At 34.3% G+C, this 13,691-nt stretch overlaps 1 protein-coding gene across 1 annotated transcript in view; it reads right to left on the bottom strand.

Moving 5' to 3' along the window:
• The window catches only part of PIH1D3 (PIH1 domain containing 3), a 28,547-nt gene extending 15,499 nt beyond the window's left edge, over positions 1-13,048 (bottom strand). The window contains exons 1-4 of the mRNA XM_003799724.1: positions 12,896-13,048; positions 9,226-9,304; positions 6,467-6,572; positions 3,037-3,133 (exon numbers count right to left, since the gene is read on the bottom strand). Coding sequence (XP_003799772.1) covers positions 3,037-3,133; positions 6,467-6,572; positions 9,226-9,304; positions 12,896-13,048 — 435 coding nt within the window. The remainder of the gene's footprint in view (positions 1-3,036; positions 3,134-6,466; positions 6,573-9,225; positions 9,305-12,895) is intronic.
• Between the last annotated feature and the right edge of the window lie 643 nt (positions 13,049-13,691).

Raw genomic sequence — 13,691 nt, 5'->3', positions numbered from 1 at the left:
ATATATATATATATATATTCTTAATTAAGAATTTTGTTTAGGACCTTAACTTTCACTTAGGATTCATAAATTTTGCTTTCTTTTTTGAAGTCTAGGGAGAGTAAAGGAAAGGACAGTCTTTGTGAATGTTTAACTCCCAAACCATTCCTTGTGCTTAAACAGATTATACTCCTATTACCTTCCTCAGCTTAAGCAAGGGCTTTCATCTTAAAGTCTCTGGATTACAATGTTATATATATATACCAGGACCCAAATAAGATATTTAGCCAATTCTAAGGTGCACATTATGTATTTTTTGATATTAAGATGCATCATACAATCAATGTATACATTTGATGTGATAGTGTACTTGTTTTTCCTCTTAAGGGTTGTCATTAAATAAATGGCACATTTACAATTTGATGATGGTTCAGATTCAAGGAAACATCATATTAACAGGAATGATAAGCATGTAAAGTTGAGCAAAACATACTTGATATAGGTTCAATTACCTCTTTACTCTGAGTCTTAAGAGGGGGATAAAGCAATGAAGGTGGATGTCATCATTAATATACCTACAGGATCAAATTCAAGCTACAAATTGGGATATTTTTATTTTTTGAAAGTCAGCCTACCACTACATTATTGCCCACACTTAATTATTCTTGTTATACTAACTGCTTACTCAAATATGCCGTGCTATTTCATGCCTGGATACTTTTTCATGTATTCTTATCTCTGCTTGGAATGCCATTCTTGGAATCTTGTCCATTGTAGAAATACTATCTACCCAAACAGAGTTGATCTTTTCCTGCTTATGTCACTAGGTACCTGATCTATGAATCTAAATTTGTACTTACCATACTGAACTACAATGATTTATTGGGATCCATCTTCTTTCTTGTAAATTCCTTGAGGAAAATTGACTGTTTCTTATTTATTTTTGTATCTCTAGTACTTAAGACAGCGCCTGGTATGGAGTGGCATTCACTAAGTATTTAAAGACCGAATAAATAAACAAAGAGAAATAAAGACTAATAATGGAAAGAAAGAGAAAAAGAGCAGTATATGAATAGTAAAGTGCCATAGCACCAACAAATGCTTTATTTGCTGCTTCCATTCAGTGGTATCCATGCCTTATCTAAACCTTCTGAACTCCTAGTGGACTTACAACTGTTTACGCTGAGTTTAAGTCTTTTTTTTAATTTTTATTTTTTATTAAGTCATAAATACATAAATCATGTATACATTAATGCATTTATGGGGTACAATGTGCTGATTTTATATGCAATTTGGAGTGCTTATATCAAACTGGTTAACATAGCCTTCACTTCACTTACTGATTGTGTTAAGACATTTATACTCTACACTTACTAGATTTGACATGTACCCTTGGAATATGTACCATAGGTGTTGTCCCACCATTGAATTTAATTCTTAATAATAAAATTAGTTTGTTTATGTTAGTTTTATCTCCTCAGTTGATTATAAATCCATTAGAGGAAAGTAGCAAGTCTTCTTCTATATGTACTTATTACATTATATATTCCTATTATGAAGTGTGATTTAGTTTCCAAGATTCTTCATTCAGGGTGTGTTTATTATTAAAGCTAGTAGCAATTTGCATGAGAGAAATGGAAAGGCTAGCAACAGTTTTATTTATTTGAGGCTTAGAATTCCTCCAGAATTTAGAGCAATCCCTAACACTAGACACCAAACACAATTTTATAGTAATTTAAGAGAGAGATATTCAAATGTTACTGGTAAAACCTTGAGAGCTAATTACTTCAAGATTACTTGAAACCTTAACTCATTAGGGTTTGAAAAATCTCCTGAGGTACTTAAAGTCACTATTCCCATTATGTTACTTGATTCAATTGAATGTCTTAGATTTTGCTATTAAGAGAAAATCTGAAGTTTATGCAAAAGAGAAATTCCATTTATCACTGCTTTAAGGAAAAAATATTAAGCATCTCCTGTGGGCACCTCAGTATTCTATAATGTATTGTAAGAGAGAAGGGAAAAAAATAGAAACATAGCCCCTGAACTCAAAAAATAATTTTTAACCCAAGACTTACTTGTGTGTGTTGTCAAAATGCCCAGACTTTTCAGAAAGATGACTATAATGATGAAATAATCAAAAGTAAGGTGGTTTCTTTGATACCTTTGGTATTGCTATTGCTATTATATATACAAACAGTGACTTGGCAAAGGATGTGCTCCCATATTCTATAGTGTTATTCAGACAGGGGAGCCAAGTAACATTTTAGATGTCTTCTTAGTATTTTTAATCAGAAGTTCAGATTCAAAAACAAGAAGAAAATCCACTTTTAAATCTCTCATTGCAATCTGAGTCATTACAATATAAAAATAAAAGATAAAAACAGATTCAGGTTGGGAGGCTGATGCAAGAGAATCGCCTAAGCCAAAGAGCTAGAGGTTGCCGTGAGTTGTGATGCCACTGGCACTCTACCAAGGGTGACAAAGTAAGACTCTGCCTCTTAAAAAAAAAAAACAGATTCAGGGAAGGAAATATTTCATTCCGATTGCCTTTTATCTCATCAGAAGTTGTATCCAATCAGATGGTATGCGTGGGACACAATGAAGATGAAAGAAAATTCAGTCCAATCAGTTGAGCAGTTTTAACAGGAATAGAAATCCTGTGTTGTGTCATATTATTTTATTATGTTTATTTGTAAATCTTATACAACGTATAGAAATTAGTTTATTTTGTACATGTTACTATTTATTTAATTTTACTTTTTCAGGTGAAGTTTTTGCTATGTTGCCCAGGCTGGTCTTAAACTCCTGGCTCAAGCAATCTTTTCACTTCAGCCTCCTTAGTAGCTGTGATTATAGGTACATGCCACCGTGCCTAGCTTCATGTTATCAATTTTAAAGTATCCATAACACTATTCCCCTAGTATCTGAAACACATCAACCACTATTTTTAGAGAGTTTATAGCCTTGTCTACAATATTTTATATACACACACGCACATAGTCAATTTAGCTACAATAGTCACATAGAAAATGGGGAAGAGGAGAAGAGGCTTACCACGAGATCCTTACAACATGCTGTTGAAGAATCCTTTCTTGTCAATCCCAAGAATACATCCTCAGTTCCCACATGCTGTTTGAATACAATCTCGTATCTGAAAAAATGTCAATGATAATAGAGACTCAGAAGCAAAAGCAATTTCCTGTCACAGAGTGGAAAGCTAGAAACTTACGAGGATACCTATTACAAAAAATAAATAAATAAAGAAAGAAAGAAAGAAAAAGGACTAAATAAATAAAGTGCTTGAAGTTTTCCAAGCATGTAGTAGAATATAAAGGAAAAGAAGCCTAAAAATTGCAGTCAAAAATACCAAACACTGAAAATCAGGATTGTTACTACTTTCTAAGATAAAGTTTAACAATTTTAGAGAGATACAAATAAAATGGATTGAGAGAAATTCTAAGAAGATTCTAATAAGATTAAAAGTGGAAGGGGAAAAAAGGAAGGTTTGTTCCTGGAAAACAGTGGCTTAGAAAAATATCGGGTCCGTAACCCAGGGTTTGATGGAAATTCTGGTCTGCTAAGTTTAAACCACAAAGTAGAGTTAGAAAATCCAGGTTAGTACTGTTTCGGTCATTAACTGTGGGCCTTTGGTTAAGTCACAAATTCATAGGGTCTCGGCTTCTGCATTTGTATGATTTGTGGGAGAGGTTAGTTTGAACTAAATTGTCTCTAAGGTCTTTTCCATCTCTAAAATTTTACAACAGAAACTTTTTTTTTTTTTTTTGCAGTTTTTGGCAGGGGCTGGATTTGAACCCGCCACCTCTGGTGTATAGGGCCGGCACCCTACTCCTTTGAGCCACAGGCACCACGCCTATAACAGAAAATTTTAACTAATAATGCAGTCAAAACAGCTACACTATGGTGTTTAGAATCTAGTCCTATAGACAGTTCAATGGAAGATTTTCCTGGTATTTCACTTTACACCTGGCAAGTCTTTTCTTCTCTCTTAATTTGGGCCCCTAGGGATAGAATGGTTTCTAGAAGTGCCCAGGAGTAAGGTACCTTATCTCTTCCTGTAGCATGAAACAAACCTTTATACATTCTTTTTTTCTGCTTAATTCTACCCTAATGAAGAAATGGCAAATCTCTGGATAGGAAAACTAAAGGACTAGATTGAACTTCTGACCATTTGCAAATAGGAATGGCCTGAGAATAAAGAAGGAATTTTCTCTGAGTTTGAACAAGACTGACAATAAGTAACTATTTGATATGGGGCACTTTCTCTTAATAGAATATAAGATCTCTTAAGTATGTACAAAGGTGAATCCAGGTTAAAACAATCAGAAGTGATTGATCCATATGTTCATGGCACTTCCACATGGATTTTCAGAAACTCCTCCTCTTAATCCTGGGTTCCAGATATAATTTTCCAGCTGCTTACTATATATGTTTGTTCGGATGTCCCAGAAGCACCTCAGAGTCCACATGTACAAAGCCAAATTTACTTCCTGCTTTTCCTTCACCTATAATCCCTATCAAGTCATTGTATCACCATTCACTCAGTAACTCAAACTAGTAATTTTAGTATCATCCTTTGTGCTTTCCTCTCATCCATTTTATCTAAGCAAATACCAAATCTGCAAAATTCTCAAAGATCTCATACTTCTCCCCAAGGCCAGTGCCTTAGCTCAGGCCCTTGTTATTTTTTTTATCTGTGATTCTTCTTTTGTGAACTTCCTGTTCATGTTACTTACTCATCTTCCTCTGTACCCACTGGAACATTTTGAAATACATTTTTAGAAGGTAGAAAATAAAGATAAAAAATCGTATAAAACAATCTCCTCATATCTTGACTGGAGTTATTATTCATTTAAAGCTTTCATGGATGTTCTATCTACAATGACATCAAATATCAGGATGAAAAGTGAAAAATTTACTCAAATTTGAAGCTTACTGCATATGGATGTTTGACATTCTTAAGACAATATGACAAATGAGTGACTGAATTCTTACCTTTTATATGGATATGTGGGCACTGTGTAAACATAAGCTGAGATTTACTCTCTTGGTTCTTAACATGCAGACAGAAATACTGTTTTAAAATCTCCTTTGATTTTTTCCCCTTTGATTTTTATGTTTATGATTTTGACATTGTTTACTTGAAAGCTAAGTACTTTCCTAGTTAGTTATCTGCAGTTTCCCACTGCTTCTATTTTCAGAATTGATATAGAAGATGGAAGCACAATTTTTTCCTGTTTTAACATTGGACAGTTTTGTAGTCAGAATTAGAATTAGAAAAGTTGTCAGATCACTTGCCATAAAAGTCTTTAAGTATTTATAAAGTACATTATAATTTAGTAAATATTGGCTTTTTTCTCTTTTCTAGCTATTCTAAATATTCAACCAAGATTTTATTTCTAAATATGTATATATAGTTAAAGCTTAATCTATTTGGCTACTTTATTTTTATTCATTTTTATTTTTATTTTATTTTTTTTTTTTGAGACGAAGCCTCAAGCTATCCCCCTGGGTAGAGTGCCGTGGCATCACAGCTCACAGCAACCTCCAACTCCTGGGCTCAAGCGAGTCTCCTGCCTCCGCCTCCCAAGTAGCTGGGACCACACGCGCCTGCCACAACGCCTGGCTATTTTTTGGTTGCAGCCATCATTGTTGTTTAGCGGGCCCAGGCTGGGGATTCGAACCCGCCACCTTAGGTGTATGTGGCTGGCGCCTTAGCCACTTGAGCCACAGGCGCCGAGCCCATTTTTATTTTTTTAATTAAATCATAGCTGTGTACATTAATGCAATTATGGGGTACAGTGTGCTGGTTTTATATACAATTTGAAATACTTTCATGAACTATGCATATAAATATACTTTAAGTTCTTTAAAAGTATGAGTGATTCTAAAATCAGAATGAAAGGATTTTTATGATAATTCTAAATTTCATATTTACAATTTGATGATCTTGAAAGGATATAAAGCAAGACTTGAATCCTGCTTGTAAAATACACTGAATACTAAGTTTAATCATGAAACATCTAGTAAATAAGTCTAAGTGGTAACTGATAATTGGAGGAATCTTTTACTGAAATTGAAGAACAGTTGAGTAATTAAAAGCAGGTCTCTGACTCATAAACATGGCATCGAAATTTAGTTGCTTGCAATTAATGGGTCGGTTTTATCCCACTGTTAGTTCCACATTATATAACTCACTGACATTAAATATAAATTTATAATGGAAATGACTGTATTTTTCTTTCGGTTATTATAAATAATAACCGAAAGGAAGATGTTATGTTTTATCATTTATTTCTATTCTAGAAGGAAAAAAAATCATCAATTACCTGCCTTCTGAGTGTTGCTGCAGTTTTATCTTTTTTGTGGCATAAGTTACATTATGAATCTTGTCAAAAATAGAATAGTATCAGATGACACATCTTACTTAAACCCCTAAACACATTTCTGGCTCTATTTGACTTACTCTGGGATTTCTCTAGCATCCCAGGAATCCTCGTGCTCTGATCCTTCTGGAACCTCTTCTGGATTCCAGATGTCCTCTCTATTTTCCTCACTGGTTTCAGGGATGACTGTGAAGAAAGGGAAGATAAAACTGAAGCTGCTGGTTGTTTTCCTCCTCTAAATTGCCCTGTTCTTCTTCACCCTCAGTTTGGGATAACTGAAGTAAACCATTCTCTCTATTTGTAATCACTAGCTCTTTGTTTCTGGTCAAAACAAGCTAAAGTAATAACAACCAACGTTAGATACTTTTGTAATACAGAACAAATACATTGCAGAATTGTAATAATGATTGTAGAAAATTTGGAAAAAGCACATAAATAAAAAGAAGAAAATAATCTACCATCCAACTGCCTGGAGATAATCAATGTTAGCATTCTGGGGTATATCTTTCCAGTCTTCCAGTTTTAATCTCTCTTGCCCCCAATCCCTGTCTCTCTCCATATATATACGCAAATCAATATTACATAGTTTTTTTCAGAAACATAAATAAGATGTAAAAATATAATCAATCCGATTTGAATAGAAATGTCTTATCTTACATTGTGTTTTACTATACAAAAAATCCTTTGATATCTTTTCCATGCAAATATGATATAATTCTTGAAACAATAATATCAAAGAAACTGAAAGCAGTGGATACAATGATTTTTTTTTTTTTTTTTTTTTTGGCAATCACACTACACAGACATATTGTCTCTTACTGACAGCAAGGTAGAGAGGAAAGACGGAGATCCAGGGTGAGAAAGTGACAACATGCACAACGGGAGCCACATGAGATGAGGTGACGACCACTGGTATGCAGGTCCCCTTGTCACAGAGTCCCTCACAGCAATCCAGGAATGACAGGCACAATGATTATTTTTTAATCAAGTATTTTCCTCATATAGACATGAGCTTTAAAGAGAATCTATCATTTGTTCTTTATGCAGAACTGAGCATGTGCTTGGGTTTCTACATGTCATCTTTAAATATTTAATAGTAGATATGCTCCAGGAGGTATGCAAAAATCCAGCTTACATTTGTTCTAACTATTGTGGCATCAAATGGAGACCAGCATTAACTGCAGAACATTACTTTGAGTCCTTTTAAGTATTCCCAGAAATGTACTCAATTGCCGGGTTTTCAATTCTGCCAGTTCTTCTGAAATTATCTGCTTCTATCTCGCATGAACTTTGTCTAACTATAGACTTATATATAAAATTTTACATATGAATCATTACCCTTGGAATTTAGAGATTATTAGACTTACATTATCAGAAATACAGACTGCACAGAAATACATCAAATTTGAACTAGTCCTTCATGAAGTGAATATCACTTGAGTAAGGCAAATAGCCTCTTGAATATGTACAGCAGTAATAACTGAAATTTAAAAACCATCCTTAGACCTCATTGTAGCCATTATTTTTGACATTTTTCCAGATAAAATCTTCCACAATTAGCTAAATTGATGAACAAAATTCACTTCTTCTCCCTGCTCATCTTCTGGTTAACAGTAATCATGACCAACAGAAAGCCTTCTATATTTTTCAAGATTTGTAAAATGTTCAACTCTGTAAAAATGTATAGGCCAAAATACTGGGGAAAACATAAAAAAAGTATTCTAGTTTATTAGGCCTATGATTTTATAAGTAGCCATGCAAACTTTATAAGCATGTTAATGTAAGATAAAATTATATAGATTTTTATTGTTTTCCCTAAAAATCTATTAGGCCAATCAAGGGAGGAACTCTTTCTGTTTTGATATGCATCATTTTGATCATATTGCCTGATACATAATAGGCTTTCAGTGAATATTTATTGAAGCTAAGTGTGGTAGCTCCTGCCTATAATCTCAGCACTTTAGGAGGGACCAACATGGGAGGATTCCTTGAGGCTAGGAGTTTGAGACCAGCCTAGGCAACATAGCAAAACCCCATTTTCTCAATAAATAAATAAATAAATAAATATCTGGGTGTGATGGCATACACCTGTATTCTTAGCTACTCAGGAAGCAGAGGTAAGAGGATTGCTTGAGCCCAGGAGTTCATGGCTACAGTGAGCTATGATTATGCCACTTCATTTCTGGCTGGGCAATAGAGTGAGACCCTGTCTCAAAAAAATATTGAATGAATTAATGGATTAATTCTATGCAATTGCAAGGATATAGGAGGCTAGAAGGTGAAGAAGCTAACTAAGCATCTTGGTATATAGTCCTTTAAAAATAAAAATTATCTGATCACACATCACTTTCTTGGGCTTCTATCTCAGAAAATATGCCAAAGCATGTGGCTAAACCTAGGCATATATGCATTTCCATTATTTAAAAAAGTACTTACCTCCAGCAGTAAAGTAAAAACATCCTTATATGTAAATGGCTATTTATCATTTCCATGATTATTTTAGTTCAACTTTTTTCTTTTTTATTCATTTTTAATTAACAAGAGTATATATTTATGATGTACAGCATTATGTTTTGAATTACATATGTGTGTGTGTATATATGTATACGTATATATAGAGAGTGGGAATGGTTAAATCAAGTTAATTAACATATATGTATTACCTCATATACTTATCATTAATTTGTGATGAGAACACTTAAAATCTACTCTTTCAGCAATTTTCAAGTATACAACATGTTGTTATTTACTTCATCTTAATAAGTACTAGTGTAGTATTACTCTCCCTATAATTTTGCTGCCAAGGAAAAGATTATATTGATCTATATTGCTTTGTTACCTTCGAGCTCTTTCTCTTCCTTTTTTGGTGGTCCAATATTCCCAGGACCCATGGCTCCAGCAAAAGATGAACAATTTGGCTGGAGGAGAAGAAAAGAAGTCCAATTATTGCTGGTATGATCTATATGACTAGTAATATTTTAAATTTGATAAACTTTCTATCTAAAAAACTCATAGTGCTTTCCAGTTCAATTACCCATCATTACTATACAACAGAGAGACAGATGCCAAGTATTATTTTGAATGTGCTTTCCTTGTCCTTTCAAAAAATATTCTTTTTAATAGACTCTAGGGTCGAATTGATCTTTAGTCAGACTAAATCCCCAGTTTTAGCTCAGTGAATTATGTATCCCTGGGGATGAAGAATGAGCTGCCTTCATCTCTATGAAGATCACAACCTAGTGTTAGTGTAAAAGCATTAACACTTTGGGGTTTTAAGTGTCTAGTTGTAGTTAGATGGGGATAGAAGTATGGGAAAGTAGAGGCTAAGCATTTAGACTTCTACTGATCCATTCAAAAGCCCTGATAACTGCTTTTAATTCTTTTCACTCTGGGTATAAAGCACTTTTCTCTCCCGCCACCTCATGACACTTAACGAGTGGATTTAAACAGCAGCTCCAAATTAATAGTGTCAAATATCTGCTGAAGCATTTCAGTCTTCATACAAATTTATTTTGTCATCTTCTGTACAAGCATGTATACCCCCAACAGGATTGCCCCTGACTCAACAGTACAAGATCAATCTTCATTTTTTTTCAATTAAATATAACATCACCTCACTGGCCCCTCTCAGGGATTTTTTTTTTTTTGATATTTCAAGAAAATCCTAATTTCTAGTAAGGACAATTTTATTAATAATTGTTCTTACTGATGTCAGACCCTACAGTCTCAACTCACTCCATTGCTGGAAGCAAAAACATTCTTACTTTGTTGGGTGCTAGCCAACAATCACCTCTCTCTCTACTTTCACAGGCCCCTGTCTTCAACTCCTAAGGATTCAAACATGTACAGAAGTTGGAATGTCCTGTTTGGACAAGAGAATCTTGTCTGTCCTTGAAAGCTGGTGGAACTGCTCACCTGGGTCTTTATTATGCTAAACTATTTCAATAATTATAAATCAAAAATTAATCTACAACATCTCAAGTATCTGAGGCAGTAACCATTCCTTTCCAAAAAGGTGTTTCAAAAGTGCTATGTCTGCAATAAAGGTGTTACAGACATTTTAATGTGAGGATCCCAAGACAATATTCAGGACTTTTTTTTTCTTTTTAATCACAAAGGTCATATAAATGTGTATTACTTTTCTTAAATTATTAATCACTGGAATACTAATAGTCAATCAGGGTAAAGCCTTTCTCGAAACTTGAGGGCCTCTTCTTTTGCTGAGTGCCTCCTTCCACAGAAAATTTAAATCAGTAGAATTAAATCTTGGACATTCCTGACAAAAATTGGTATGCTCTCCATGGACAGTGATGATTGGATCAGTACATCAGAGTTTCAATTTATTAACTTAATGAAAATAAATGACTAAAAATAAAATTTTTCAAGTGAAAAGACAGAATAGGATAATAAAAACACTAAAAACCATCTGGTAATTGTTTTCTGTAAGAACATCATTTGAGCCTTTACCATGAATCTACAGCCAATTATCTGAACAATTTATCATCGCAATTCATGCCACTTTGTAATATATAAGACAACCAGAATAGTGAACCTTATTTCCCATAGGTCTTAAGATCCTCTCATGAGTTTGAAAAACTATAGATATAGACCCTTCCAATCTTCCAGGTTCTTAACAATTCATAAAGAAAAGGAATAGTGTAAATGAACCAATATGTATGCAACAGTTTTTTTGCTGTTTTAAGAGACTGTGTTTTCAAAAACAAATCACTCTTGTAATCATCCCTTAGTCCCCAAGATTAATATATGTTAAAAAATGAAAAGGAGTTTCTCTCCTAGAAAATTTAATGGTTTATTAGAAACATTAATTATTCTCCCACTGTTCTGATACTCTAATTCTATATCCTCTAATAATATCTGTACTATGGCATCTGCATGACCAATTATCTCAAAATTGCTTATAACCCAGATATACAGAATCATACATTATTATAGTAATTTTCCTTTATAAGTTGTACAATTCAGTAAAATGATGTTAGTTTCTCTATTCTCATGAACACTCATCTTTCCTCCTAGAAACACCTCTAGATGCAAATAAACATCTCTAGCCATAAATGCCAAAGGGAACAAGCTTTGTAACCAGAGTAAATCCTTATCTCTGAATCTGTTCCAGTTACAAATTCCCCTTCACTTTTACTCAAGATCACCATTCCTCAAGTACTTAATATTCCTTTTCCATATGTCATAACTCTCTCTTTCCCAGGATGTAGGCTCCAGAAAATTATCATCTCGCTATTTCAAGTAAGGTAGCAAAAATGAGCTTGCTTTCCCAATTTCATTAACAACGTTGCTTACTTTTTTCTCCTATGTCCTGTTTATTGGCTATATTAATGTCCTGATTTTCTTTATTTGTTTGGCCTCTACTAATTCTTTTCCCTGATTAAAGCTTCCTCGTTTTTGATTCTGATTCCAAGGTGACTCAGTTCCTCTCTTCTACAAATTTTATTTCCCTTTCATGTTTTATTTAGTTCTGCCCTGTTCCTCCTAAACTCTTCCCTGAACAATGCAAGTTCAACCCTGTGTCAATATGAGCCACTGAATTTTCTGCCTATTCAGAATATGCTTACTTTTGCATATTAAGGCAACAACAATTTTTTGAAAGGAATAAATTGATACATCTGTAGAAGATGATTTATTCATGGTAAACTGGTCATAACAACAAAATAGTTCACTGAAATAAATTTATGAAAATTAATACATTCTGTTAGGAGATTTTTGCCCCAAATTTTATTTGTCTTATCATAGCAGTCTGAGAGCCAAGACTCACTGATATTTAAGGAGTGAGAGAATCAAGAGCAGAGAGTTATTAAAGGGCTTTTGGTGTTTGGGAACACTGGTGGTGACCTTAAAGAGGTCAAAGGTCAGTTCAGGAAACTTTTCTACCCAAAACGAACCCCAAGTTGTTGCTGCAAGCCTTGCTGGCATTACCTGTCCTGATCTCAAATGCTACTCAACTAATTAAATGCCACAGCTTTATTTTAGCATGTATCAGAAAGCCAATTTTGGTAGGCTAAAGCTAGTTTGTACCATTATTTGGCTCAAAATATTTTGTTTGGCTTTCAAGTATAGGCAAATTAAAAAATATATAAGAGATTGGTATTTGTGGGTGCAACTAATCCTGTATAATTGAAAATATTTGCTTTATGGAAATATTGTCTAGGCTTAAACAGTCCTATTTACCACTTTGCAATGGTTGTCAAGCATTCTTAGGCCATAAATATAAATGACAAACATTTTGAAATGTGGCTATTGCTACCATAGTTACAGAACTATTTTCCTATTCAGTGTTCAGGTGGTTTAGAAAAAATATAATTATGTTTGCTAGAAATGTACTAGAGGTTATACTCTCATGCATAATAAGCCTCGTAGCCTCCTGTGAACATATCAGATGACACAGTCCTGCTCCCACATTAGAGTGGGAACAAATTGTTCAAATACAGTTCCAGAATTTCCCATGAATAGAACTAATTTATCTATAAGTATATGACCACCTGTCCAAAGTCAAAATCATCCTCTTCTTCAGGATTAAGGAGTTTAGAAAGAGCTTGAAAAGCAGTAATTGAAGAAATAGTCTCAATTTCCAGATTTTCAGATTCTATATTGTCTGCTTCCAGATTTTCATTTTCTATATTGTCTGCTTCCATATTTTCGGATTCTATATTGTCTGCTTCCATATTTTCAGATTCCATATTCTGAGGAAGAAGATAATCAGAAAGAGATATTTTACTTTTATTTTTTTTAAGACTTGAAAATTTTGTATTGTCATATCACCCTTCTTTCTCTTGGTCACCCCTTTCTTTTACACTTCCTGGAAAATCCTTGTAAAATCCTTTAGATATACATTGTTTGCTAACTCACAGACCTGGAACAGCAAGTAAACTCAAGCATTCAGCCTGTTTTACTAAAACATCATGCCAAACCGAACAAGCATTCATTGAGCACCTACTATAGTGATTCTCAGGTTTTAGTGTGCTTAAGAATCACTTGGGCAGTTGGTTAAAAATGCAGATTCTGGCTCGGCGCCTGTGGCTCAAGTGGCTAAGGTGCCAGCCACATACACCTAAGGTGGCGGGTTCGAATCCAGCCTGGACCCGCCAAACAACAATGACAGCTGCAACCAAAAAAAATAGCCTGGCGTTGTGGCGGGTGTGGTCCCAGCTACTTAGGAGGCTGAGGCAGGAGACTCGCTTGAGCCCAGGAGTTTGAGGTTGCTGTGAGCTGTGAAGCCATGGCACTCTACCCAGGGGGATAGCTTGAGGCTCTGTCTCAAAAAAAAAATGCAAATTC

The sequence above is a fragment of the Otolemur garnettii genome, unplaced genomic scaffold, assembly GCF_000181295.1.
Source record: "Otolemur garnettii isolate 467f Iridium unplaced genomic scaffold, OtoGar3 scaffold00155, whole genome shotgun sequence".
NCBI classification, from domain to species: domain Eukaryota; kingdom Metazoa; phylum Chordata; class Mammalia; order Primates; family Galagidae; genus Otolemur; species Otolemur garnettii.
This window is presented reverse-complemented; position numbering and strand designations above follow the sequence as displayed.